This window comes from Pithys albifrons, chromosome Z (genome assembly GCF_047495875.1).
Source record: "Pithys albifrons albifrons isolate INPA30051 chromosome Z, PitAlb_v1, whole genome shotgun sequence".
NCBI classification, from domain to species: Eukaryota; Metazoa; Chordata; class Aves; order Passeriformes; family Thamnophilidae; genus Pithys; species Pithys albifrons.
In genome coordinates, this window is record NC_092497.1 from 16,815,729 (window position 1) to 16,842,549 (window position 26,821).

Sequence of the window (26,821 nt, forward strand, 5' to 3'; positions counted from 1 at the left end):
CACTGCAGCTTGAAGATCAGATTGTGTGTGCCTGTAAGCAATAGATAAGCGGCTGTAGGTAGGCCAGTGGTCCTGAATTATATGAATAGATTAAATTGACATAAGTAAACTGCAATGGGCAATTTCTTAGGTAACATCTATTAAAAATCTTTGCTTATGGGATTTTTTATGTTGAATGTGTGCACTTTTATTTTTGAGTATTTCTTAAACCACATTTAAAGCGATATGTTGTATTAGTACTGATGTTAATGGAAGCTGTGAGTATGGAACTTTCAGGAAAAAAATAGTTTTATTCCATAAATACAGCATTAAAGATGTACCAAGAAGTATTTGGGGCGGACTTCATAGACAGGGTAAAAGGGAAAAATATGAATTTTCTGATATATCTCAAAAAAATCAAAGAGTGCTTAAATTTTTTACTTTTTCCCTGCACAGCAATGCTGTTTCATGCCTCATTAGATAAACAAGCAAAATGCCAGCTAATTAATTAATGTGTAGAGTTATCAAAGGACAATGCCGAGGACTTTCCTCCTTTGCTGAGTACTGCATGGAAAGGAAAGGAGCCATTCCACTTGTTAGGGACACAGAGAGGTTAAAGAGTTAATGCTTCCAGGTATTTATATGGGCTTTGTATGGGATTTTAGGTTTGATCACTGTTAAGATGCTGAAACTATCTGCTAAAATGATCAGGTAAAATTTCCTGTGACAAGACACTCTCTTCTTGGATCACTATAACTGTTCAGTTTGCAGCTTGTCTTGTGACTCTCCCTTGAGTTCAGGATACTTTCTTTTTGTGTCCTTTTATTTTTGTTTTGTAAGACTGCAACACCAAAACTTTGTACAGGGGCTGGACAAGAGGTTTCTAAGTTCAAGTGATCTGAATTGAGAGTCGAATTACTAGAATTACAACTACAGGAGACTCAAGAATAGCCTTCCAATAGCAATACTGTGGAGCAAAACCTCGTAGCCTTAAGATAACTCTTAATTGGCTCCAAAAAAAGCATATCAAGGTGTCTTCTGACAGTAGTGCTCCAAAATGAGAGGATAGAAGCTGAAGAGAGGAAGAATTTTCTTCCTTAAAAAAAGGCCACAAAAAATCCGAACCAAAACAAAAGTCATCCAGTGGAAAACACATAGTGCAAGAAGATGGACTCAATCATGGAAATAAATAGGACTCATGAAGGCTAAATGCTATATGCTGCTCTGGCTGCTGCTGAGCTGAGTCAGGAGTTTGTCCTGAGTTGTTTTGTGTGTAATTTCCTGGAGAAGGTTGAAATGGGATGGAGGGAGGAAGAATTTAAACCAGTGACATCAGTGGAGAGAAGGAAAAATACAGAAGAGAGGTTTAAAGTGCATCAGTGTCAAGGGGAGGGAGCTGGACCTGGTCAAACAGGGTGACTGCAAGAAAAGGAGGCTTTTGTCATTCTGGGTGTAAAGGTCAAATTCTGCAATAGTAAACAACCCGGTTTCGCACAAGTAGGTACATCTGGATGTAATTCTTTCCAGAGTGATAGACAGCACTTACTTTTTTCCCCCTCCTCAAGTGTCCTTGATTCGTTAATTTTGTTTTTAGAAGTGCCTGCATGTTTACTGGAGTGATGCTGAATCCTGCCAACTTTGATGTATTTAAAGTTGTTGTGCCTTTTTTGTTGGAAGCTTTGCAAAAGGGAAATATTTGAGCTGCAGTTCTGTGTCCCCTTTATTTGAATGACATGCTAAATCAGGCAGTGCGTGATGAGTAACATTCACCATTTGATTCAGATGCACTTCGGTTGCATGAGCGGACCAGTAATTCAATTATTCTTAGTGACAAATGCAAACTATAGTAATTTTGACTTGGTGGCTCTGTACCCCCAGGTTCTGTCAAGAAATGAAAGCAGTGCCATTTTTGACGCATAGACACTGCTCATCTCTCTTTGGAATAGTTCACATCTGTCATCAATAGATATGCCTGGGACTTTTCATATGTCATCGCACACGCACATTCTCCAACATCCAGAGGAAAATATTACTCAGAGTCACTTATTACTATTTTTTGTATAAATGCTGGTGGCACCATGGGTAGTTTTGAGGTATAGTGAAAGGGACGTGCACAAATTTCAATTCTTTGCCGAAGTCTGGCTCTAGCAGCAAAAAATAGCTGTGACTGATGCTGGATCATCAATTGTTGGATCACAAGGAATATGGAAACTCGTTGAACTAAGGTGCTTCAGAAGGAGGTTTAAAGTGGCCTGTATATTGGAAAAAAACTTGCTGACATGCAGGCATGCACATTCAAAACATTTTAAAAGGTACTTCAAAAGCTATTTAGAAGTCCATGAAGATTTTTTTGTTCAAGAATCTAAAAAATAGTGTGCATGGGAAATGGTTCACAGTCCAGTAGTGTAACAAGCAGCAAATACTGAAAAAAAAAAACCAAAACCAAAACAAAACACAAAACCAAAGGAAAAAGGTGCTCACCAAAATTTGCACCCTTTGAAATTTTTAGGAAAGTGATCAATGAAGTACTTGTTTCCAGAAATGACAGAAGTGTGGCGGGGGGTCAGAAGTCTTTTTGTCTGTGCATCTTGCCTGTAATCTTCTTTGACAAGTACTAAAATCTCCCTTGGACATTGGAGTCGTTTAATTCAAGATCTAAACTCTGTTACAGAAAATAAAATTAACTTTAATATTGTGAGATCATTCATGCAGCCCTTGATGGACAGTCACTTTTTCCATAGCTGTGCAAATATTTTTATGGAAACTTAGATCCACCACCTTTTAATTTTTGTCTCATTTGTGGAGACTTCTAGTTCTCTTTTCCAGAAGATAAAATATTATTGTTCACTGATTGTTATTCTGTTTAATGACATCAGTTTTAAAATCATGGCTTTAAAAAAAGAGTAAGTGCTGTGGTTCAATAGTTACTTCCCTGTGTAAGAGCAAAAAGCTTGTATAATTATTTGTATTTTAAAATGCCTTATGCAAACTTTGATTTTCAGAATCATGAGATTTGCTATCTTCCAATTTCTGTCATGATTCTAACACTGTTTTTCTCTCTGTCTGGAGATACACTTCACTTTGTGGGTACTGTTCTATGCAACTAGAACTTTTACTTGGTTTCATTTATGATTTTGTAACATTATGGAGACTGTATTGTGAAGGTATTGTAAATGAATGGAACACAGCGCTTTCTGATTTGTATTGCCTAATAGGATTGATGGATTCACAAAACTCCGTGAATTTTCTCCATTGCCTACGCTGCTTTCAGAAGGGCTTTTGACGCTATTTCTCTAGAATATCCTTATAGGCTCAGGAGAGTGTGGACAGTGGCACAGGAGGCACAGGTTAGAGGTCTGTCACTGCTGGTATCCCCCAGTGTTCACTACTGGGCCCAGTAATGTTTAACTTGTTCATCAGTTATTTGGATGAAGCGCCAGATACCTCCTTAGTGGGTTTGCTGATGACACAAAGATGGGAGGAGTGGCCCATACCTTAAGTGCTGCGCAGCCTTTCAGAAGGATTTAGGCAGCGTGGGAGAGATGGACAGAGAAGAATTGTCCGAAATTCAACAAGGGCAAATGCAGCGTCCTGTACCTGCACCAGTACAGGCTGGAGGCCAACCTGCTGGACACTCTGCAGAGAAGGACCGTGCACTGGAGCAGATTACCTAGAGAGATTGTGGAATCTCCCTCAGAGAAGATATTCAAGAACCATCTGGATGCAACCCTGTGCATCCTGGGAGGACTCTGCTTGAACAGGGAGTTTGGACCAGATGACTCACTGTGGTTCCTTCCAACCATACGCGTTCTGTGATTCTGTGATTTGCAGTAGAATCATAGAATAGTTAATGTTGGAGAAGACCTCTATGATCATTGAATCCAGCTGTTAACTCAGCACTGCTGTGTGCACCACTAAACCATATTCACAAGTGCCACACCCATACACTGTTGCAACACTTCCAGGGATGGTGATTCCAGCACTTCCCTGGGCAGCCTGTTCCAATGCCTGACCACCCTTTTAGTGAAGAATAAAATGTGTACTATATAATTATAAATATGCATTTAAAAATACATTTTTAAAGTCTCCATATTTTTTTTCTGAAGACATTGTGAATGCTTGCAATACTTGATTACAAAATCTATAAGATAAGAAAATTCAGAGTGGTGTCATAGTTATATGATCTTCAGTGGAGTGCTTTCTCATCTGTTATTTACCGTGAGGGATGGAATCTTTCTAAAGCTTCAGAGTGAAAAAGCAAAATTATTTTTCCTGTAGTGTAATTGGTTTTGGTTTTTTTTACAGCAGCATTGAAATGTAATGAAGTATTTCATAGCACAGCAATCATACATACCAAGTGATGAAATACTTTGCTAATTCATTTGTTCATAAATTATTGAAAAATGCAACATGTTATAGGTAAAATTGACCGAATTATTGAGGCCAACACTTAAAACTTAATTTTTAGTAATTTATTGCAGCAACAATAGACAAATAATTCACCGCAGCAGCTATTAGACAAATAAGCAAACAGGACATCCTAGGAAATGCCCTGGGTGACCAGCTTAGGAGTCTAGTGCTCCCAGCTAGCTTGCAAAGGATACAAATTATAGGCTTGGTTTTTATAGACTATGATGGTTCCTCTTTTTAGCTTAGGTTTTTCCATTATTGATAATGTCTTAGTCTCTATTTTTAATTAGTCCCTCCCAGCCTTGGCTTGTGATGGCTCCTGATCTTCATCTCATCGGGCTCATGATAGCTCGTAATGTTCGCCTCTGTGTAGGTTTGGCTCTGTTGCTCGGGGGTTGCTTACTTTTGATTGGACATAGAGTGGTCTTAGGGTGGTCTTCAGGCTCTTCTTCTCATGCGTGGTTCACATGTATTATATGCCTATACCAAGCGTTACACAATATGCTAAAAACAGTCCATTCTGCGGTTTAAGCCTTGCAAGTTCCTCAAAGCGGCGAGCACAGTCACAATATGACAAACTTTGCGTTATTAAAACTAATACAAAAACTTTATATCAAATAATTAACTCAGTTTAACAAGGATATTTTATATTGATCACTTATCTATTACACAACATTTATCATTTACTGATAGTTGTGGCGGATGAACATCAAATGGAGAGTTTGCATTAAGTTTCTTTGCCCTAACTCTAAGTAACACAGTAGTAATTTTTTTTTATTTTTCAGTTGCTATTGAAGTCACTTTATTTGTTCTGTTTTCAATATAGAACAAAATGGTTGTTTCCAGGCTGTGACTTTATAAGACTGGTTTTTTATTGCTGTCCATTGAATGGAAGATACCTTTTGGCCATAGAAAATTGCTGCTTATGGCTGCTGCATCTCTTTTGCTGTTATTTGCATGCATGTAATTTGTGTAAAAATTGGAAGGTAGACTTGACGTTGAAGCTTTTTGAAGTGTGTTTAAATATTAGTTTTGAATTGTAATTCTCTAATTCACATGACTTTATTCACATAAGGTCAATTACAAAAGAAAAAAAGGAAACAGATTTGGGTTTGACTCTAAGTTTTTTTAAGCCAAATTTTTTGTATAAATACCATACCTCGTTCTTCATCTGGCCAATGCCTAAATGCCTTCCTCTCCTATTAGTTCTCAAGGCACTTTTTCAAAGGTCAATTATTTCAGAAATGCAATTTAAAAGTTTTGTTTGGATGGAATCCCACGGTATGTCCTCTGAAATTTGTAAGTTCCTCCCTGTATTTGCAATGTGATCTATTGTCAAGCTACTAGGCTTCAAACTGGATCTCAGAACAGTTACTATAAAAGAGAGTGGCTTGTATTCATGGTGGAATGCTCTTTTGGAGCCAATTTTGTTTTGTTTGAAGAAAAAAGCTGGTCAGAAGCAAAGCAATAGGAATGGCCTGATTTCAGGGTCAAGTGGTGGTTTTATTGAAATAGAAGAGGAGGGTAAAGACTGTGACAATAATTGGAATCCACTGAAGAATTTAACAGCGTTTCAAAAATAACCAAGGCTTGAAGATGTGAGTGAAAATATTTTCTGTATAATTCATGGACATTTGTGAAGTGCTGATCTACTGTTGCACGTTATGTGTAGATACTGAAGATGATAGGAATTTTTAGAGTTGATAGCTAGAAACTTGTAGAAGAATACAATTTCAATTGCATCTGTTCAATTTTACCTTATTCCTTTCTATTGCTTCACCTGAAAGTGAGTAAAACCACCATTTCTGTATCATGTTGTGCTTTAGAAGTATTATGCAGGTCATTAAAAATGCCCTTTTGTCAAAAGTTGTCACAAGTATAATTTTATTTTTTGTATCAAAGTTTCAGTAGTGTTTTTTTCATCTCATCAACTTGTTCAGATGTTGACGTAGGCATGTAACCAATACTACAGTAGCATTTGATCTTATGTATTTAAACACAGCTTGCTTTGCTGAATCTAAGTATTTTTCAGGTATGAAATTTTGCGCATCTCATTAACTTATTGCATGACATCATTGATGAGTTAGATTTGAGATTTTGGGATGTTGTAAACAAAAAATAGTATCTTCTGAATTCTGTAGTTCCAGATGCATTAATGCCAAGGTCATGAGTTCAATCCCTTATGTGGGCCGTTGACTTAAGAGTTGGACTTGATGATCCTTGTGGGTCCCTTCCAACTCAGAATAGTCTGTGATTCTGTGAAGATTAAGAAAGTCCTATTTACTCTTTTCTTGTATGCTGTTACAGATTGGCATTAGACTACTGTAAGACTTAATGTGACAAAAAATCTTGTTTCCTTTCTTCAGTAAGTTTGCAAGCTATAACATTAGGACATGGAGCTCTGACTCTACTAGAGATGCCTGAAACTGTAATAGAAACTAGATCACAGTTTCCACACTTAATAAAGCAGTAATTCAATTGTTGCCATGGAACAGAGCTGGTTGAATTGTCATAACAATTCCATTGACATAAATCTTAAACTTGTGGCAGATGCTTCACTCTGATCTTGCTGTGCAAAACAGCTGGAAATTCAGCTTAAAGGGTTTCTTTCCTAGAGAGAAACTACAGGTGGCATAGAGCTGAGATAATGTGGAGCTGATGGGAAGTTACATCCCAGCTACAATGGGAAGCTACATCCCAGCTACAGCATCACTATTGTGGCTTCAGGATGCATGTTTGATCCTGGAGTTTGTATTGTGCAGTTCAAGGCTCATGAAGCAATTTTATAAATTGATATAAGGTGGCTAAGCTTGTTCTTTTTATGAATGTGTTCTATCAAAGTAACTTTTGCTTTGCTGTCTTTTTCAGTTTTCATGAAATTTTTCCTTTGCTCTGGAATGCAGTTTTGGGGTTACATTTTGTCTGGTGGTATAATCAGTTTGGAATCTCTACTCCTTTTTAACTAGCTTTGAGAAATTACAGTAATGTCAAGTGCAGGTGAATCTGTTGGTTTATATTCAATTGGGACAGATTAACCTGAAAAATAGCAATTACATGGTACATCCCCATCTAGTTGATGAATTATTTCTCTAATGGAGATGAACCGTTGCAGAATCATATTTCTGAAGAAGGAACAGATGTGGTTAAAACACACTGGAAAATGGTTGCAATGAGGCCCCTGTGATTAAAAGTGTTACTAAGCCAAGGCTATGAATGTTAACATTACTTCAAGCAATAAGAAGTTTACATTAAAAACGCTAAGCAGTGAAACGTGACAGTTCCCATTAATATCTCACATGGTGCTGTACTGTTTGTTAAATAACAAACATTTATTTAGGCCATTTCCAGTATGAAACTTGTTCTGAGCTTAGGGGTCAAGAAGCATATGTACTGCAGGATGTCTTCTGCAGAGGGTCTAGGCTGAATAAAACAGAAATTGCCCCATCAACAAGGCTTTGTTTACACCCCAGAGTTTTGCTGTATTCATGTAGCTAAAGCAATATAACTGAACAAGCAATGGTGATGGTTAGAATGTGTTTATGGGAATGGAAATAAATTATAGTGCTATAAGATGTATTTAGTAACTGCAATAAGGTTGTACAGAGGAACTGCATTGCCAGAAGGGAAAATCACATCCGTCACTGGAATAATCATGTAAGGGCCAGGCTTAAATTCATTCCAGTTGCATTTCTGAGTAATTAAACAAGAAAGCTGCTTCAGTAAAGACTTTCTTAGGCTCTGAGAGGATTTAACACTGAGAGGTGTTGAACATCTGCATCTTTACTGAAGTCTGTGCAGGTTAAGGGCTGTAAGCAGTCACAGTACCATATTTCAGTACCATAATTTTGTCTTGGATCTTAATCTCACTGAAGTCAGTGGTAAAACACTTGGGTGGCTGCAGGACAGCAGCCCCTTTAGAGACCTTTGTTAGCCTCATATATCTTGTTCTCTGGCAAATCATGTGCACAGTCAATAGGAAGCAGTTTATCCTGAGTGCAGAAAAATGTGCCAAAATGTGACCATATGTGACAATCACAGAAGTGAGCTGAGACACAAATCCCAGGGTTTTTTTGTTCATTAGTTTTATTTCCATTTTTTGCTTTTATAGTCCACATATAACTAACACAAGAGGACAAACCTAAGCAAAGCATCACCACCTCTCTCTTTGGGGGCCCAGGCCATTTATTCTCCCTGCTGCTGGATTCACTGGGTACTGGATCAGACCCTGGATTTGAACAATCATCACAGGGGCTGCTTTGAGACTATTTGTAACCTGAATTTTCATGAACCTTTTAATTTATTCCATCTCACAAGACATACAGTATGTTTTTTGGTTACTAGTTTCCATACAGCATCACCATAGCAGCTGCAGCCACAGATAACCACATGATGAAGAAAAAGGAAGAGAAACACACTTCCATACGGTTTCTGCACATGTGCCCATACAGTAAAGTCAAGTCCAGCTTCAAAATTAGATTGGGTTGCTGCGAGACTTACACCCAGTTGAGTTTTGAGTACCTGCACTGATGGAAGTTGTGTAACTCCAGTCTCTGTTTTTGTTCTTGGTATTGAAACAAACCCATATAGAGGAATTGTGGAGGCAGCAAAGAGGTGTGCAAAGCAGCCAGTCTAAAAGAGTAAGATTGAAGTACCTTTTTCAGTAGCAGAAGGAACAAGTCATGGAAACAAAGACAACATCTGGAAGATGGGTTGTAATGAGAACAGGCTCTCAGTTGACATCTTGGGAGTTATTTTTGGTCATATGTTCTTTTTCTACACCACAGTGCAAAATTGTCAATACTGTACTGAGATATAACATTTCCTTATTTTGGAATGTTTCCCTATTTAAAATAGTGATATTTGATACCATGATGGATTAATTAGATTCAAATAATGCAATCCTTAGGGAAAATGCACCAAGATCTGGGGATATAGATGTTGTTTATTCCAAATGTCTAAAAATAATTTAAAGAGAATAATGTTAAATGTGCACAATGAGGGGATTTTAACTGGCTTGAGGCTATCAAGAGTAATCTGTGGTCAGCTGTAATGAACACTCTTTTTGCTTCAATTTATGTGAGGTTGCAGATGTTGAAGAAAAAGGCATCTTTGACTCTTAATCAAACAATACATAAAATAATCTAGAACAGATGATGTGCTAAAACAAGAGACAGAACTGTGTGTTAATAGATTGACTTGTGGAAGCAAGTGGGGGAGGGACCTACTTTTTTATATTCATTGCCTCTTATAGTCACTGGATTGCAAAAGTGAAGCTCATTTAATGGAAGTTCTTGAAAAATTTAAAAATCATACCTGGCTTTAGTTTCTTGTCTACATGGAAGCTGTATTTGTGTCATTTAGGAAAATACCCTGAACCAATTTTCAGCCATTTTTTAGCAAGTGCAATACATACTAAAATTTCTTAAGAGGACTATGCTATCCTGCCTTTGTCTGCTTAACTCACTACAGACATGAACCCACACCATGTATTATTTAAATGTTTAAGTGGACACAGTTTATAGGATTTAGAATCGGAAATAACATGAATCATACAACAGAAAGCTTTCAGCATGGTGTGGAGTTGAATGTTTTTAATGAAGAAAAGAATATGCACACTAAACTTAAAACCAAAAGGACTTTATGGGGAGTTAGATAACTGAGGAGACCATCAGCCCACTTATCATGCTCTCACCAGTGAGTTTAATGAAGCTCTCCCTGGGTGATAGGGAAAGCAGATGTGGACTGAGCTGGAGGACCAGGATTGTGTGTTTGCGTGACTTTTCTCAGGAGGCAGATTCACGTAATCCACAGAGTGAAGCTACCCTTTAGGTGTAACTGTGGCTCTTTATAACTGATTTGGATGCAACTTGACAAAAAGGTACAGATACTACACAAAATACAGAGTTTTGATAAGAGAACAGAGACCAAGCCATCCAGAGCCTTTGCTGAGGCTAACAGGAATGTACAAAAGTGCCTCAGACAATGAGAAAGGCCTCCTGCTGATTCTTGAGTCAAACCCAAAAGCTAAATGCAGGGAACACTGGACTTTACTAGTTTTGCTCTTCAAAGAGTGACCTTTTTTTCCCTAAGTCCAGTTATTGTCAAATGTTACTCTAAAGGGAATATACAACAGCCTTGATACTCCTTTTAAGAAGGTTGAAATCAGGATGTGCCAATTTAGCAAAGTAAGCTTTCAAAATGAGTATCATGCTTTTTATTTTCAGCTGAGCACTTCAAAAGCCATCAAAATAGTTGTTACCTTCTGTTCTGGAAACTGTCAGGAACCTATAAATAAGCATAAAGTAATAGAGGAGCAGAAAAAAATGTTACGCCAGCAGTTAATGTTGTTGTTTCTAATTTTGTTGTTTGTTGTTTTTTTTTCTTTTTACAGTGTGTCCTATTCAGTGCATGTCTCTGAGGATTACCCAGGTACAGTGCAACATTCTTGTACATGACACATATATGCATGTTACCACAACTTGTTATATTCAGATGAGAATATTTGAAAGGGTGTTGAAGTCTTCCAGGTGCATCTTCTGCTGATCATTTTCCATTTGTTAAATTGTTTTCAGTCATTTCTCCTTTTCAGGCATCATTTATCAGATGGGTCAGGGTGAGAACACAGGTTCACAAATTTAGAGAGACCGGAGCTTGTGATGCTTGAGTGAAGAAGTGCCCAGGCTCTCTTTGGCATGGTAGATAAAGCTTGATCTGTCAAGAGTCTGAGCAGCCTGGCATAGGGCCAGCAGAGCACTTCTGATTTAGACCTTAATGAGACTACTTGTGTTCTCCAAGATAAGCATGCGGACTGTGCACTGTTGCTACCCAGGGTTAGTTGGAGCAAAGCTTTTGTGCATGGAATTTCAGTGACGTTAGCTTGTAAAGCTGGGTTGCCAAAAGCATTTGTGTAACCAAACCATGTGGCTAGCCTCAACAAGGACAATTATTCATAGGAAAGACAACTAGGCAAGAGCAAAAGCTATTTTTCCTTGAGCTTATTACCCCAATTTGCTTTACAAAGAGACTGCACAGATGCTCCAGGCAGCACAGGCTGGAGGAAATGGAAGAGGGAAACAGGGATGACACACGCTGTGCAAGTAAAGATACACAGTAGTACTGTCGGGTTGCACCACATTGTTCAATTCTGCTTATTTAATAGTGTTAGTACCATGAATGATATGAAACCCTCTATACTTTTTTGGTCTTTATCCATAACCTCTCTGTAATATTTCTCAAAGAAATATTTCTCATTTTTTTAGAAGTTCTAAAGAAGTGTGACTTTGATCTTCTTCACTGACAAGCAGCAGATTGTGTCTGATCAAAACAGACTATTGAAGCAAATACAGAGAAAAATCAACAGTGGTGCTAAAAACAGTGGATTATGTGAAAGAGTGCTAACAACCTTTACTAGATAGGGTTTTTAATGAGTAAAAACTGAAAAGGGATACTAGTGTTAGTCTATTCAACATGTAGAAGGCAAAGAAACTAAGGTTTATAATGCACAATCATAAATTGATTTGCTGTTTACTCCACTGGGATGACAATGAATGGAGGAAAAAATAGTTGAAAAAAACCTTCATCATGTGTTATTAACGGTTTCTACTACTAAACCTCACCAAATTTGACCTCTAGGAACCCCTAACTAAATGGCAAGTACATGAAATCTGAGTCCCTGGCAAGGTCTGCTGTCTGGCAGACCTCAAACTTCCCTTGTGAATGTTATTTGCAGCATATCCTGGTGGTCTACAAGCCTGAGTGACTGTGATGGCCCTAAAACCTGATGAATATTCTCGGTCATCACCCCCTATATTTAAAATGCAGATAGCATTTGAATGTTTCACACTGTAGCTAGCTTGGACCAGAGAGTAAACTAGCATGTTTGCTGATTAAGATCTAACCCTTCAAGGCTTTGGAAGACTTGATTTTATTCACATCTCAAGCTTTTGCAGGGTGTATTTGTGCTTCGCAATAAAGAGGTGTTCAACATTTTAGCAATGAACAATAATGACATTTTGCCCTTTTACAGCCTTGATCGTAAAATAGTAATTTTGACCTGGTTAACCAGATTGTCTTATGTCTTTGTCCTAAATCTCTAACTTAACATTATCTCTGACTGTGGCTCTCTTCTCTGATAGGTATTTTAAGAGATATTTCAGAGACATATCAGGGTGTGATGGTGTCAGGTCTGGGAAGGCCTGTGCTGATGTCCTTTTCAGCCGGAAGGTCTTCTTCAAGTGCTGCTGCTAGTGGATAGAATTCAGAACAGCACATGCTCATCAAATCAAATTTCTCGCAGGATAAATCTTTATAGATGAGGGTTTAAGTCCATTATCGTGTAGCTATACCAGACTTGTATCCTTTGTAGATTGAGTGTATAATACAAAGTGGATTGAATTTCTAAGTCTGGGACAAACCTGTCAGAGTTGATCATCAGATAAATTGCAAATGCATTCAATACATAAATGAAAATAGGAGAGATTAAGTCACTGTAGAAATGATGCTAATTCAGCTAAAATGATACCATCAGAAGTAAATTTTTAGGTATTGTAAGAAGAGCTTTGGGTGATATCCATAATCTCACTGTCTGCAATTGCTGTTGTGTATACAGCATCACCACTTTGGCACTGGTAACAGTGTGTAGATGTTGCTGAATTGTTTCAGAAAGGATCAAATCCAAACAGCTGAGTATTAAATTGTACCTGTAGAAAACGTAATGAGACCTGACAACTTTCAATAATGGAAGGTGTTTGAAAATGTCATAATTATGAATGAAACTTAAAAATATACTCACAAAGGCACACTGAAAACTTAACAGGAAATATTGAGATGGTAAATGTCCAAAAGTTACATATCCATTGCTGAAATCATGAAAAAATAACCAAAATGTTTAGAGGCAGGTAGTAACAGTTCCAGAAAAATACCTCTAAGAATTTGCTCATAACATTGGCACAGTGGTGAAAATAATACTCCTAAGGAGCAGTTATAGAATGTAACATCAATGAGTATACCAAAGTCCCATTAATATATCATGATTCCTATGAGAGCTGTTACAGCAGCAAACATTTTGCTAATATACATTCAGAATCATTTGTGTTGGCTGACATAAACTTGTGGAACTGCTGTAGTCTTTTATCCCAGTGATTTGTGGGTTACACACCTGTTAGAAGAAACATTCTTTTCTTAGACCTCACTGGATTACAGCAGAGACAGAGTGAACCAGTTTGGCAGCAAATTGGTTTGCTGCATCCCTCCACTAGGTGCAGGCACTAGATCCTCCACTTAAGAGGACAGGTGTTCCTGGATGTAGTGTGTTAGAAACTGAATGTTGAAGAAAACCAACCAAAGCAAATACCATAATTTCAAGTTTCATCAGACTGATGGAAAATTTAAAAAAAAAACCCCTAATAACTGCCAAATAGAAAAGGAAAAAAACCCCAACTTGGCAGTGAAAATCATGTTACCCAGCTGCCAAGAAAGAATGACAATGGACATAAAGTTATAATTAAAATCTATAAAATCTGTTACCGAGCAGCCCTTTTTTCCATGTATGTATGTCTATTCTGTACAGAACATACTGATTTTCTTAGTGTTTTGTACACCAATGAGCTGTAGTAGAAAAATACACTTTCTCCCAACCCTATATAGGGTATTAGATATATTTAGAAGTAAATGGTGTCCTCAATTATCCCAGCTCATTAGACTCTTTAGCAGTAACTTGCACTCTCAAGCCTGGGAAGGCAGGGGTCATGTGTTGTATATGCCCAAGAACTATCCAGCATGGTGAGGGTGACTCTGAATTGATGACAATGAGGAGGAGTAGACAAATAGAGGCGAGGAAGGACTTTGTGGAGAGTGTAAGATGCAGCTGTCCTGGAGGCATAGCTCACTGCGTATCCTGCCAACAGACAAAAGTGGGAGAAGGAGTGAATGCTGGCAGAAGACACCCCACTTAGTTCACACAATGCTGTGGCTCTAAAACATATCCCTGTGCCCAGTAGGTAGCTGAGCTGACACAGGGTGAGGTGATGGAGCTGGTTGCTGTGCCCCCTGGAGTGCTCCGGACTCAATGGTGGTGGCCTCTTGCAGCATTATCTGCACACAGCATGTGTGTATTTAGCGAGCCACAGGAATGAAAGCAGGTGAAGGTGTGGGACAGCATCAGACTCAGCAGATGTGTGTGAATATGGCAGAAAGGCTGTTTCCAGAGTGGCCAGGAAAACCCCAGCACCCATGTGTGTATGGCAGTGTGGCTGCTGGTCTGCCCAGGCAGTGTGGCACACTGTGCACGGAACACCTGGCAGCCCAGGCTCCCTCTGGATAAAGGTGACTAAGAACTGCTGGGATACAAATGGTGAAGTTAACTGAATTTTCTTCTCAGTTAATGTTAATGTCTTTAAATATTTCTCCGGACGCACCTTGATCAAAGGCTTTAAGTTTGCAGCAGTACTTGTAAAATTACATATGAGTTCATGAACTTCGCTGATGTGGAACCGGAGTGTTCAGAATTGTAATAGATAAGTCCTTCTTTCAGTTCTCTTTTTTGTCTCTTTATCTGTGATTGTCTTAATTGTCAGCCTTTTTGCTCTAGAGCATGAGTGTCAATTCAGTCCAGATCATTAGAAATGAAAATATCATTACTTGCCTAGGCAGTTCAGCAATATATGCAAAATTTGCCTCTGCAGATAGTACACAAAACCTTGCTGCTTCTTGTTTGTTGTTAGTAGTAAACATTTGTTTGGAAAGCAAAAAAAGAAACCAAATCAAAAAAACCCAACAGACACATGCCTCAGCCTAATCCCTATGTTTTTAAAGAAAAGTTGGAGTAGACATTGTATCCATATCCATACCTAATATTTTTGTTAGGTAGGAGGAATTTTTATTTTTTTTCCTGAGTCAGGTATCCACTGACTAGAAGAGACTTGAAACAGCCTTATGAGACTAGGCAAAATGAGGCACAGGTATTTTGCATAACTGGCTGTTAACACGCAGCTCTTAGTGCAGCGTTCACTCTGAATGGCAGATTTACCTTGAGCTTTAGTGTCAGGTATAGCAAAAAAAAGCAGAGAACAAGTATTAATTTTGGAAAATGCTGGCCACAGTGTAACTCATGTGGGATGGTTCAGAGCAGCTTTAGGTGTGATTCATAAAAGCCATGACATCAAGCTCCAGGAGTTTGGTTTATAAAATTTGAGTCTGAATCTTCTATCCTTTCTTTTTGCTAACAATCTGAAGACAAAAAAGCCAAACACACCAGGACGATAGTGCTTAGCTTCCCTAACCATCTGGGGAGTGGTTCCTTGTGGTACAAGGGTGGGACAAGAAAGGTGGGAAAGGGTTGGCAGAGCACAATGGGACCTCACTATGCAAAGTATTTTTCTTTTGTAGATAACACTTACGTTTCCAGTTCTGATAATGATGAAGATGTGTTAGTTACAACAGAACCAATTCCAGTAATTTTCCACCAAATTGCTACAGGTAATCTTATGTCTGGAGGGTTTTATCAAGTTCATATTTCATGAGGAAGGACAAGATATTGTCCACACTTAAAGGGAGATTTGTTATTGTGTGCAAATGTACAGTTTACTGTTTTCTCACACTCTTGCCATAATAAATTGTCCTACATTTCAGAACAGAAGAAATTAAAATATTTCTTTTAGGGATAACCACATTTTTTGAGGCAGATTGTATTTTATTCGTTTTATGGTTTCTGGCCTGTGCTAGAGCAATTCTCCTTGAATAGAGTTAGAGGTGCTTAATACTTCCCAATTATAAGGTTTTGTGTTCACTTGCTTAAAACTTCACTAAATCTTCACCATTGTGGATGAAACCGTTTATCACTGCCCCTGGTGAATTATTTCAGGAAATTTCAAACAAAATGGTTGAGCTGTTTCACTAAGTTAGACTACAGAAAAATGATGTATTTTTTCCAAGTGATTTTGGAAACCTCTCATTTTAAGTTATTTCTTTACTTTCGAAAAGTATTTGATACATGAAAAGATGTGCTTGTCAGAAATATAGGCATTTATACTGTGTATAATACAGGTTTGTACATACTCCATAGAGACATTTTAGATTTTAGCAGGCAAATTCTATAATTATTTCATGCTGCAGGAAAAATTGCACAGAACAGTCTTCAGTCTGGCATTGCTTCAGATAGGAACACTTGACTTTATAATTTTTTTTATTATAATCCTTTAGGACTTTTTTTTTGTAACACAGAATTACTTTGAATTCCACTGAAAGACCAGTATGATCTTCAGTCTCTGATCTCATTTGTAGAGACATAAATCAGTAATTTTACTGAAGCTGGTGCAAAGGCACACAAACAAAATCTTGCTTTTATAGTGTGAAGTTTGAATTGAATTTACTTGCAAATATTACTTTAATTTGAAAAGAAACCAAGTCCATAATTTAAAATAGAGTAAACCCCTATGTTTTATATGAAAGATAATCTGATTTATTTTCATTATTTCATTGATTTTTCATTATTTTATAAATTGTATTAACGTAGTGGTTAATTGTAAATCACAGATTGGGAAAACAGATCTGGATGGATCAGCTGAGTTTGAATTCACACTTAAAAGTATGAGTCTTCTGGGAGGTAGAGGCTTCCTAATCTTAGACTGTTGCATTGTAAACTCTTGGATGCATTTCATGGCTCTAACTTTTTGTTCCTTATTTGCTCTACTACTGCAACTAAGAATTCCAAGTCTGTGTATGCAAAATTATTTAACTTTTTTTTCATTCAAGTTCCCTATTTTTTTTAAGAATTAAGAAAAACCAGTGATGTCAACTATTGCTTATCCATAAAGTCAAAGTTGCAGAGGGAAAATGGAGAGGTATGTATTTCTCCTATGCATATTTTAACAGAAATTAAGAAACAACAGTAAATAATAAAATACGAATGTTTACCATAGACTTCCTATCAAAGTGTGCTTAGGCAATCTGTACATGTTTACACATTTCAAAAGATGAGCATATTTTTTTGGGTTTCATATGTGTATTAATCAGCGATTCACTTAATTGGGGTAGAGCTTCACCTCCTGTCCAAGGAAATGTGGTTTTCACATTTATCTCATTTTTTGTCCAGCAGTTGTCAGACCCTGTCTGTCTTAAAAATACATTTCTCCTGGAGAAAGAGATTGTGATTCCATTAATTTCGAACCTGCTTTTGCACATAAGACCACATCCCAATTATTTATCTCACTGCTTCTTCATGCAGCCTGCAGCAGTCCCACTGACGACTCAGCCGCCTGCATGACTCTACTCCCATAACTAGAGTCTTTAGTATTAAGGTCTTGAAATAATGGTTGTATTTATGCTGTACCTGGTGCTGGACACGCCCTGACCAGTCTCACTGAGACATTAAGAAAGCAGTGGCACTAATGTGAGATATACAGGGCTTGACAGTGTTACGGGCTCAAAGAAAGTAACACATAGGCTCCTACCTCAAGCAAGAAATGTGCATTGTCAGGAACTCAGGTGTTTGACTTGAAGACTTCCTGTGGTAAAGGTTGATGTTGTTTCTTAATGCCTGTGTTTTAGGCTATGATCTGTATTTGATGCTGGAAAGGGGATGTAAGTGTGCCTAGATGCTGTGTGTATCATTGTTTCCTTAAATAATGAAACCTGATTTGATGTAAAACACTGCACTGAAAGGACTTTGCTTCTACTGCCTCATCATTGTATTCAGTGCTCTGCAAACATGAGAAAAATTCAAATGTGGGAAAAATTTACCCATTTGATTAAAAGCCTTGAGATATAGTTAGTTTCTGGAGGACAGTTTGAGCTTTTATTTTAGTTTTAGTTGAACAAGGTATTTAAATGTGAAAGTACTGAAAATAAAATTCCTTTATAAAAACTCTCTGATACTGACCATTTCTGTTGTCTGCACAGTTGGAGGTTTGGTTAGGATATAATGGATTTTTCACTATTCTAATGTGAGAATTTGGGGTTTTTTGCGGAATTTTTGTTCAACAGAGTTGTGTTTTTCAACAGTCTTCCCTATGAGCTAAGGTTATTACAAAACAAAGAAGACTAAAGCATTTTTATTTCTCAATGAAGTAGAAACAGAAATTATTTTTTTGCTTTGTACAAAATTGCCATGAGATTGGCTGAAATACAATTTTTACACTGTATGGATGCATTCAGTGAGTAGAGCAGGAGGTAGAGGTAGGGAAATGGGATTACAATGCCTGACCATAGAAATTGGTGATAAGGGTATATTTTGACATTTATGACTATGGAATTTAGTGGTAACGTCCATTCTTTGTTTCATATATCTGATTTCTATTGCATTATGGCAGTTCTGTACAGGACATAAATAAAAAAGAAGCAGTTAGTACATCATGTTCTGGTTGAAGTGAAGAATTTCATTTTTAACAGGTGTTCCTAGTCAGCATAGGGCATAGAAATAGCACATGCGTTGTGGGATACAAGAATTAATATCTGAAGCAATTGCATAATTATATGTAAAGGTTCCATTTGTGGGAAACAGAATATAACATTTCATCTCATGCTGAGTTGCAGTCTGTAGTAGGATCAGTTCTATTTACTTGATGCTATTATTCATGGAGCAGCTTATTTAGAGCAAGTTTTACTTAGGTAAGCATATGACTTTCTAATCCTTACTTTTCACTGTCTCAGAGTGCAGTTAGTCAGAAAATTTAAGTTTGAACTTGTAGGGCACCAGGATGAACTTGTGTTAAAAATAGTAATTAAGCAGCTGTGTGTCAGTTTTTCACAGAAGGAAACATTAGATATTCCATGGTTGGGCTTGGATTATTTCCTTAAATTATTAGAGTTTATTTACAAGAATAAAGAAAAATAAAATTGCACTTGATCACTGAAACATCAAAAGAACTAAGTTTAGAACCTGTCTTGGTGGATAAGTTGCACTTTGTTTAGCAAAAACACAGAGTGAAGTATTCCCACATAGTCTGCTGAATTATCCAGTTCTTTAAAATACCACACTGTGTCTGTAGCCAGACAAGTATTATTTCTCCAACGTATTTTCAGGGTGGTTTTACGTACCCTGTATTAGGTGCTTCTTTTGTTTGATATTTCACTCTTCTTAAAACCAACCTTTGGAAAAATTATACTAAAAGATCTGTTTAGAAAGGATGCTATGAGCTTATTTGTAAAAAGATAATTCCTATATATTTAGAGATATACATGCAAGATCAACATATTACTTTTATCATTGTTAACTTTCCTTTTCTGTTAAGGAGTCGTGGCACAACAGCACAGTTGAAGAAGACTCTGAAGGGGATAATGATTCTGAGGAATTTTATTATGGAGGACAGGTAATGCAGGAAATTTTTTGCACAATTTTCAGTATTTGAAAGTTCTTTTTGTTCATTCCATTTTAAATTTATGATAATACTTCATTTGTTTGTGAATAGAGTAGGTATGTATACGTACTATTTGATAGCAGAAATACTGAATATGCTATACTTTATTTCAGGTTCAAAATAAGATTACTTTGTTTACATCTGCAAAGCTGTTAGAATGGAAAAAGTGAATACTCTCCAGAAAGCTTGAAAATACAAGCTAGTTGTTTACTTCCAGGAAACAGATACTGACTCTGTAAAGCTTATCCCATTATTGATACAAATGGGAAGTCAGACTGGATCCAAATCTTTTTTCTTTCTGGAGAATTGCCACTGCCATTTTTTAAAGTCAAGAGCACTGCATTTTAATGGTAAAACTGGTTATTACAAAACAGTTTGGTCTAGGCAGTTTTTTTTCTGATCTCTACAGTAAAATTCACCTTGAAAAAGATGAAAGTACTTCTCTTTGTCTTTCGTTCTTGTTCCCTCAGCAGAGTTGGTTATTATTACATTCTCCTACATATTGGGAAATAAAATCTTTTCATACCTTTTCCTTTTGGAGTGTGCTTCACCCTGCTAGTCTCTTTATGCAGATTTCTTATTTTTCAGCCTCAGTGTTGCCCCAAAGAATCATTCCTCAGTTTATGTTATTAGAACTGTTTATTTCAGTGTACATTTTAGGGAATTATGATCCCTGTTTATGAAAGTAGTCACTGCCTCAGCCTCAGTGGCTGAAGTCATCCGTGCCATGGATGCAGAGCCAAGGCTGCAGGAGCATGCCAGCAGTGCCAGCAGGGTGGGTCAGTGCAGAGAGCGTGGGATGCTGATGAGCAGGACATTGCTGGGCCTCTTCTCTTGTAGAGCCAATAGCCTGCTGGGGTCTGAACACAAATACGTGTTGAGGTGCTTTACAGTGGCGGCGGGGGGGGGGAGAAAGTTATATTGAATTTGAAACTGAATATATGTATTTTCAGTGTCAGAAATAAGTAACATGGGGTATTGACTCATGTTCACTTTACAAATTACTGCAAGAATGGCCTCCCTTCAGCTGCTGACTCCTACAGCCCCATGCTGGGGAGGACCGTACACATAATTCAGTGGAAAGAGCAGTGTCTTATTTTAATCTGCCTGAGAGGAAGAAGCTTCTGATCTTGCCCTGTAGTGATGAGTTGTGTGTACTGGCTTCATTTTTCAACTCTGAAGAAAGGGCAGTAACCTCAAGGTGAAAGGAAAGGCAGAAAACAGCTGGGAGTGCTTGTTTCTTGAACCACAGCTAATACATTTGGTAAAGGATGCCTGCCAGTGCCCAAATGAATGAATAAATATTAACACTGCCTTATGAGACATGAACACAGAGAGCAGTACATCATTTTGCAAGGTGTACAAGAGCTGTGTAATAGGCAAGACTGGTGAGAATTTAGTTGCCTTATATTAAAGTGGACACTACATTATATTGCATTGTCTTCTTTTTAAGGTAGTACATTTAACCGAAGGAATTGTAAGTGGCAGGAAAAAAAGAGGTTTGCAATAAAAATAAAGTATCAGATGAATGTGAATATCTTGAGTTTGAGTATGGAATATCCAAAACACAAAATATAGAGAACAAGCCCAAAACATCACAGAAAGTGTATTTAACAAGAAAAAAAGAGGAAATTTTGAATTTAAAATTTCATGGTCAAAAAGACAAAATTCTGAAGAAGACCTGTAGAATTGAACAAAATACTGAGGAGTCAGAAAATACGTAGAAAATCAGATAATGAAGAAAGTCCCTCAAAAGATAAAAAGAACAATAGTTTTTCAAGCAAAGTCTTTGTAAGATGTTACATGGGCACCAGGTGTATTGGGAAGACAAAAGAGTTGGGGAACAAGCAAGGCAAGCTCCTTCAGTTGAAGGAAGTGTGTGCTGTGCCCACAGAAAAAGGGGACAAAAATAGTGACTTTAGTAGCTAGAGGGAAGAGATGCCAGTGTAATTGTGTTCAATACAGTTGGGAAGGATGGAGTCATGGATAATTCTTAGCATTTCTAAGTGGTTACAGCTGGAAAGACAAGAGACTAGCTGATGATGAAACAAGAACCAAGGAAGATGAGAAATAGCATTTGATGGGCAGTGAAAACAAGGAGCAACCTTTTGCTCGTAAATTAAATGTTTGTATTCACTTCTACACACCTGTTTGTAATCCTCCTGAAGGATTTAGTGGATAAACACTGTAAAGTAGCTAAGTAGTTCAATAGCCTAAGACCTATTGATCTTCAAAGGGATTTAGGTTTGTAAACCACCTAATCTCCTTTTAAAAAGCAACCTTTTGTCATTATGTGGGACAAAATAATCTGAATAAGGTCTCATATTAAAAACTGAGACTTTTCTAAACACAGACCTTTCAGTCACAACAAAGTTACCAGATTTTTTAGCCTTTATATTTACTTTCTCTGCAACTCTGTTAATTCTTGCTTAGAATCTCTATCTTCTACATTTGCAAATGAGAACTGGAGATGAAAACAGTAATATTACTGCCTTTGGCTGTCTCTCTGCTTCTCTCTTGTGCTTCAGTTACCAGACATACTTGAAAATGCAGAAATACAAAACTCTGACAGTTTCCTCTGCATACATCAGCATGTCTGTGGCACTAATTCAGGGATGGAAAGTACCATACTGTGGTCTTAAAATGTGCCAGAACACTGCTTTGTTTTGTTTTTGAGTTCATAACCTTTTACCATCAGAAAATAGATTAGAAGAAGCAGTATGTTGAGCAGGTCAGTGACCTGCATAAATGTTCCTTTTGGATTTTAATATTATGGATACTTAAGAGTCATTTAAAAACTTACTTAGCACCAACAAACGTTGCGAGTGCACCACAGCTATGATTTGTGAAATGCTTGCTGTGCTCTGTTTGGAAGCAGGACAGCAATTATTTACGCATCTTTTATGAATTCTTCCTTGTTTAATGGACATGTAAAAAGGATTTGTTTCCCCCTACCTAAGTGAAAAAAATTTACAGTAAAGGTTTTCTTCCTATTCTTTTCAGCTTGGAAAGTTGTTCTGACATGCCTGCCCAAATTAAGGAAAGATGCTTGATTTATAACCTTCTGGTCACGAATATCATTGATACCTCTGACAAATATGTGCCCATGGTATGCTGATGAATTCTGTGCCTTATACATGAAGAATTCTAAGTCTAATCAAATTACACTTTTCTCATTTTTACATGTAAAAAAAGTGATCATCTGATTACTATTTTAGCACTATTGAAATTGAAGTAGTTTGAAAAGCACATCTCTAAATATGAGAGCTGAAAGTGTCACAGACCAGGTTTTCTACAGATTTGGATGTACAAATGAATGAAATGGTACTGCTTTTGGATGCAGCTCTGCAATAACAAGAATTATCTGCAGGAATTCCTCTATAAGGATATATATGTGCATGTGTGTGTGAAGGTCAAATAAAACTACACGATCCCAGCTATGGGGACAAAACTGGAATACTTTATTGAACATTCGACATTCAATTTAAAGGACTTGGGGCTAGGATATGTTAATAAGGAGGATGGATAATGGTAACATATGTTAACTGGGGGATTATACAAGTTTTGGCTAGGTTGCACAATTAGTTAATATTTTCTATAAAAAGGATTTACATGGGGGAAGAAAACAAAGGGTTTCATCATGAATTGATAACATTCATCTTAAAATCCATCTCTATCTTGGAGCCGGAGGCAGCTAATCAGCATGGTTGAAGATCAACAGGCCTTGTTTGTGTCAGCCTCTGTTGACCATGGCTTCCTGCTTAAGCTTGTCAGGCTTCTTACTGCTGGAAGTTGAATTTCGATCCCTACAATTCCCGCTTTTTTATTTTATTGCTGCAAGGCAAAACCTCAAGAAGCACTGTGGTTAATTATTTGCTGGATACAGGTAAGCAGACAAGGAACAAAAAGAAACAAAACAGCGAAGGACAAAATTTTGAATGATAGTATTATAAGCAATGTTTTTTAAAGCAAGGGTTTATATTTAAACTTGTTTTGAGGGGTATATGAAGTGTTGGTTATGTGCTATGTCAGGTGTGTCACAATTTCACAATTTCATACACTCAGATCTTTCACATATATTTTCATGCATTCAGGCCGGCCTACATTCACACTTTTGTACACACACAGAGATTTTTCGAATGTTGGTTTGCTGTGTTTGAGAAATTTACATTTTCATTTCTTCTTATTTTTAACGTAGCTTCACTTTTCTTTGTCCCTGGGTTGCTGTTTTGATGGGAAAACAACTTTAACAGAAATTTTATAAAACATAACTACATCTTTTTTCTCATGTTCAGCTTCAAAATGCAAAAACTACATAACTTTTTCAAAACATTCTTATAGATTTGAGGTAACTCTTGGTTCCCCTTTTTTCCCCCTTTTTTATGGCAAATGGGACAGACATTACTTGAGTTTTGCTGATTTTAGACATAAAAACAACTTGGCATGGTTATTGCGACTTAGTAGAAATAATTACATACATATTAACATGTATTGAAGTAGCTTAGAGAATAATAAACAACAGAAAAGGAAAGCTTGAGGCAATTTTAAAATAGCAGTATTTTAGATATACACTTATTAATAAAAGCAACTTAAAAATTTTTAAAATTTACAAAACTCAAATGCTTTTTGCAACGTTTTTTAACTTGAGAAGCTTTTTGTTATTTTTGTTATAGGTGCAAGAAACTAAAGTAAAATTTAAAAAGGAAAAAATGAAAGACATTAGAATTACAAAAAGGAACAAAACAAAAAAAATTTAGGAATACTACACAAAAACGGCACAAATATACTTAATAGAGATAGATGATAGAGTTTGTGTTTATACACTTAAAAACACGATTTAAGCAAAATTAATACTACTTTGGTTTAAGTATAGCAACCCAGAAGCTCTTTTGGCTTCATTATCTATGTTTTTTGCTTTTTCTGTGGCATTTTTAAGTAGAAGAACATGCTCCTGGCACAGCATAAAAAACTTCAGTTTTGCATTGATGTTATCTATAATGCAATGAACATTAAATTAAGAAAGAAAGAAAGAAAAAACAAACAAGAAACAACATTATGCTTAGAAAAACAATTAATTTTTAGGAATTAGAAAAGAAGGTCTGCAGTTTGGTCTCGGTTTTTCTTCCTAGATTAATTGCTGAGGAGATAAAAACTTTGGTTATTATTTGCATCAGTGTTTTTAAGTTTAGGTATTAGATTTGAGGTACTTATTAAAATAAAAAGAACAGATAAGAGAAAAAAGCATAAACAGTGTTTTAAACTGATAAACACTAAAAAACTTTTTAGTTAGTGAGGCAGTAAGTTATTTTTCTCTTTTTTTTGGTCGGGTTTTTTGAGTGTTCCGGAAAGCAGCGTGTCTATGTCGGCGGGGCGTACAGCGGGGGTTGGGTGTTCACTTCCGGCTCGTGCAGGAGCTGCTGAGCTGGGCTGCGCTTTCAGGGTCCTAGTGCCTGCAGAAACTGCGGGGAGGGCGCTCAGGTGTTTCTGAAAGTTTTTTCTTCTACTTCTGCGTTCTTCTTGGCTACTTTGAGTGTCTTTGGCTGGTTACAAGTTAGTGGGAAGGAGACGGCAGGCGTTCTTCGGCTCGGGGCTTCCTTTAGGGCTACAGCTCTGGCTGACGTGGGGTCGGGCTGTCCTGGGCTGGAAGGATCAGTCTGCGCACGGTGCTTTACGGACTGGCTGTGCGAACAGCGTGGCGGGAGGTAACTCCTGCTGCTGCTTCTGCTGCGCGGATGTTATGCGGATTGCTCAGGGCTCTGCTACGGCTGCAGATTACATCTCCCCCGAGGCAGACTTGGCGCTCGCTGGCTGTTTTTAGAGATGCCGTCCTGCCCTCGGCGCTCACTATCCCTGTGGGGTGGGGGAGACACTTCTGGCAGGCTGTGCTCTTTGAAGCTCTCGTCCTGCTCTCGCTTGGCACGCCAGGGCTACTCCTGTTACTTCAGCCTCATGGATTTTCTGCCCCCTGGGTCCCACGAACTCCTCCCGGGGTTTCGGCTGGCAGGAACTCCGGGGCGCTGTGGCCACAGCGGTGCAGAGGGGCTGCTGCCGTTTGGGCTTCCCCCTCCTCAGACAGTGTCACTGCGTGTAGCGGCAGCGCAGGGAAAGCAGCTTCCCACAGGAGTAAGTTTAGCAAAGCAAAGTCCCCTAGGTGGTTTTGCTGAGTCCTTAAAACTAAGTTTTGCAATGGCAGGTCTTCTATTACTCAGCCGTGCAGGTATTTGAAGATTGAATAAGCATAGTTTTGATTAGACGATTTTTGTGTCCTCATCGCTTCCTTCTTGTTAAGTTTCAAAGTCTTATTTTTTAAATAATCATTCCTCATTCATGACAGCTCACCTCTGGTCTGGCCAAGAGCGTGACTCGTCCTGTGCATGGGATCCTTTCTTCTCAGTTCTGTCATGCACCTTCACCGGGATAGGAAGCGCGCAATTCCTGTCAAACACCAACGGCTTTCTTCTGCAAACTTCTCTTTTCTTTCTTTTCTCTTCTGCGGACTTCTAAATATTAGAAGTCTGGGCTCTTTGCTGCACATTGGGCGCCATTTGTGAAGGTCAAATAAAACTACACAATCCCAGCTATGGGGATGAAACTGGAATACTTTATTGAACATTCGACATTCAATTTAAAGGACTTGGGGCTGGGATATGTTAATAAGGAGGATGGATAATGGTAACATATGTTAACTAGGGGATTATACAAGTTTTGGTTAGGTTGCACAATTAGTTAATATTTTCTATAAAAAGGATTTACATGGGGGGAAGAAAACAAAGGGTTTCATCATGAATTGATAACATTCATCTTAAAATCCATCTCTATCTTGGAGCCGGAGGCAGCTAATCAGCATGGTTGAAGATCAACAGGCCTTGTTTGTGTCAGCTTCTGTTGACCATGGCTTCCTGCTTAAGCTTGTCAGGCTTCTTACTGCTGGAAGTTGAATTTCGATCCCTACATGTGTGTGTGTCTAAAGGCATAAATTACACTCTAGTACATTGCTCTCTGAATTTGTGAAATGTGCAAAGCAATTCCTGTGCTCATTTGTTAATTTGTCCAAATCTAGAGAGTTCAATGACTTCTAT

General features: G+C 37.7%; 1 protein-coding gene across 2 annotated transcripts in view; it reads left to right on the forward strand.

The window, feature by feature from the left end:
• PARP8 (poly(ADP-ribose) polymerase family member 8) overlaps positions 1-26,821 on the forward strand; it is a 125,604-nt gene that overhangs the window by 43,106 nt on the left and 55,677 nt on the right. For both annotated transcript variants that reach the window (XM_071580183.1, XM_071580184.1), the window contains exons 3-6: positions 10,781-10,818; positions 15,775-15,864; positions 17,158-17,228; positions 19,617-19,694. In XM_071580183.1, the coding sequence (XP_071436284.1) occupies positions 10,781-10,818; positions 15,775-15,864; positions 17,158-17,228; positions 19,617-19,694 (277 nt within the window). The remainder of the gene's footprint in view (positions 1-10,780; positions 10,819-15,774; positions 15,865-17,157; positions 17,229-19,616; positions 19,695-26,821) is intronic.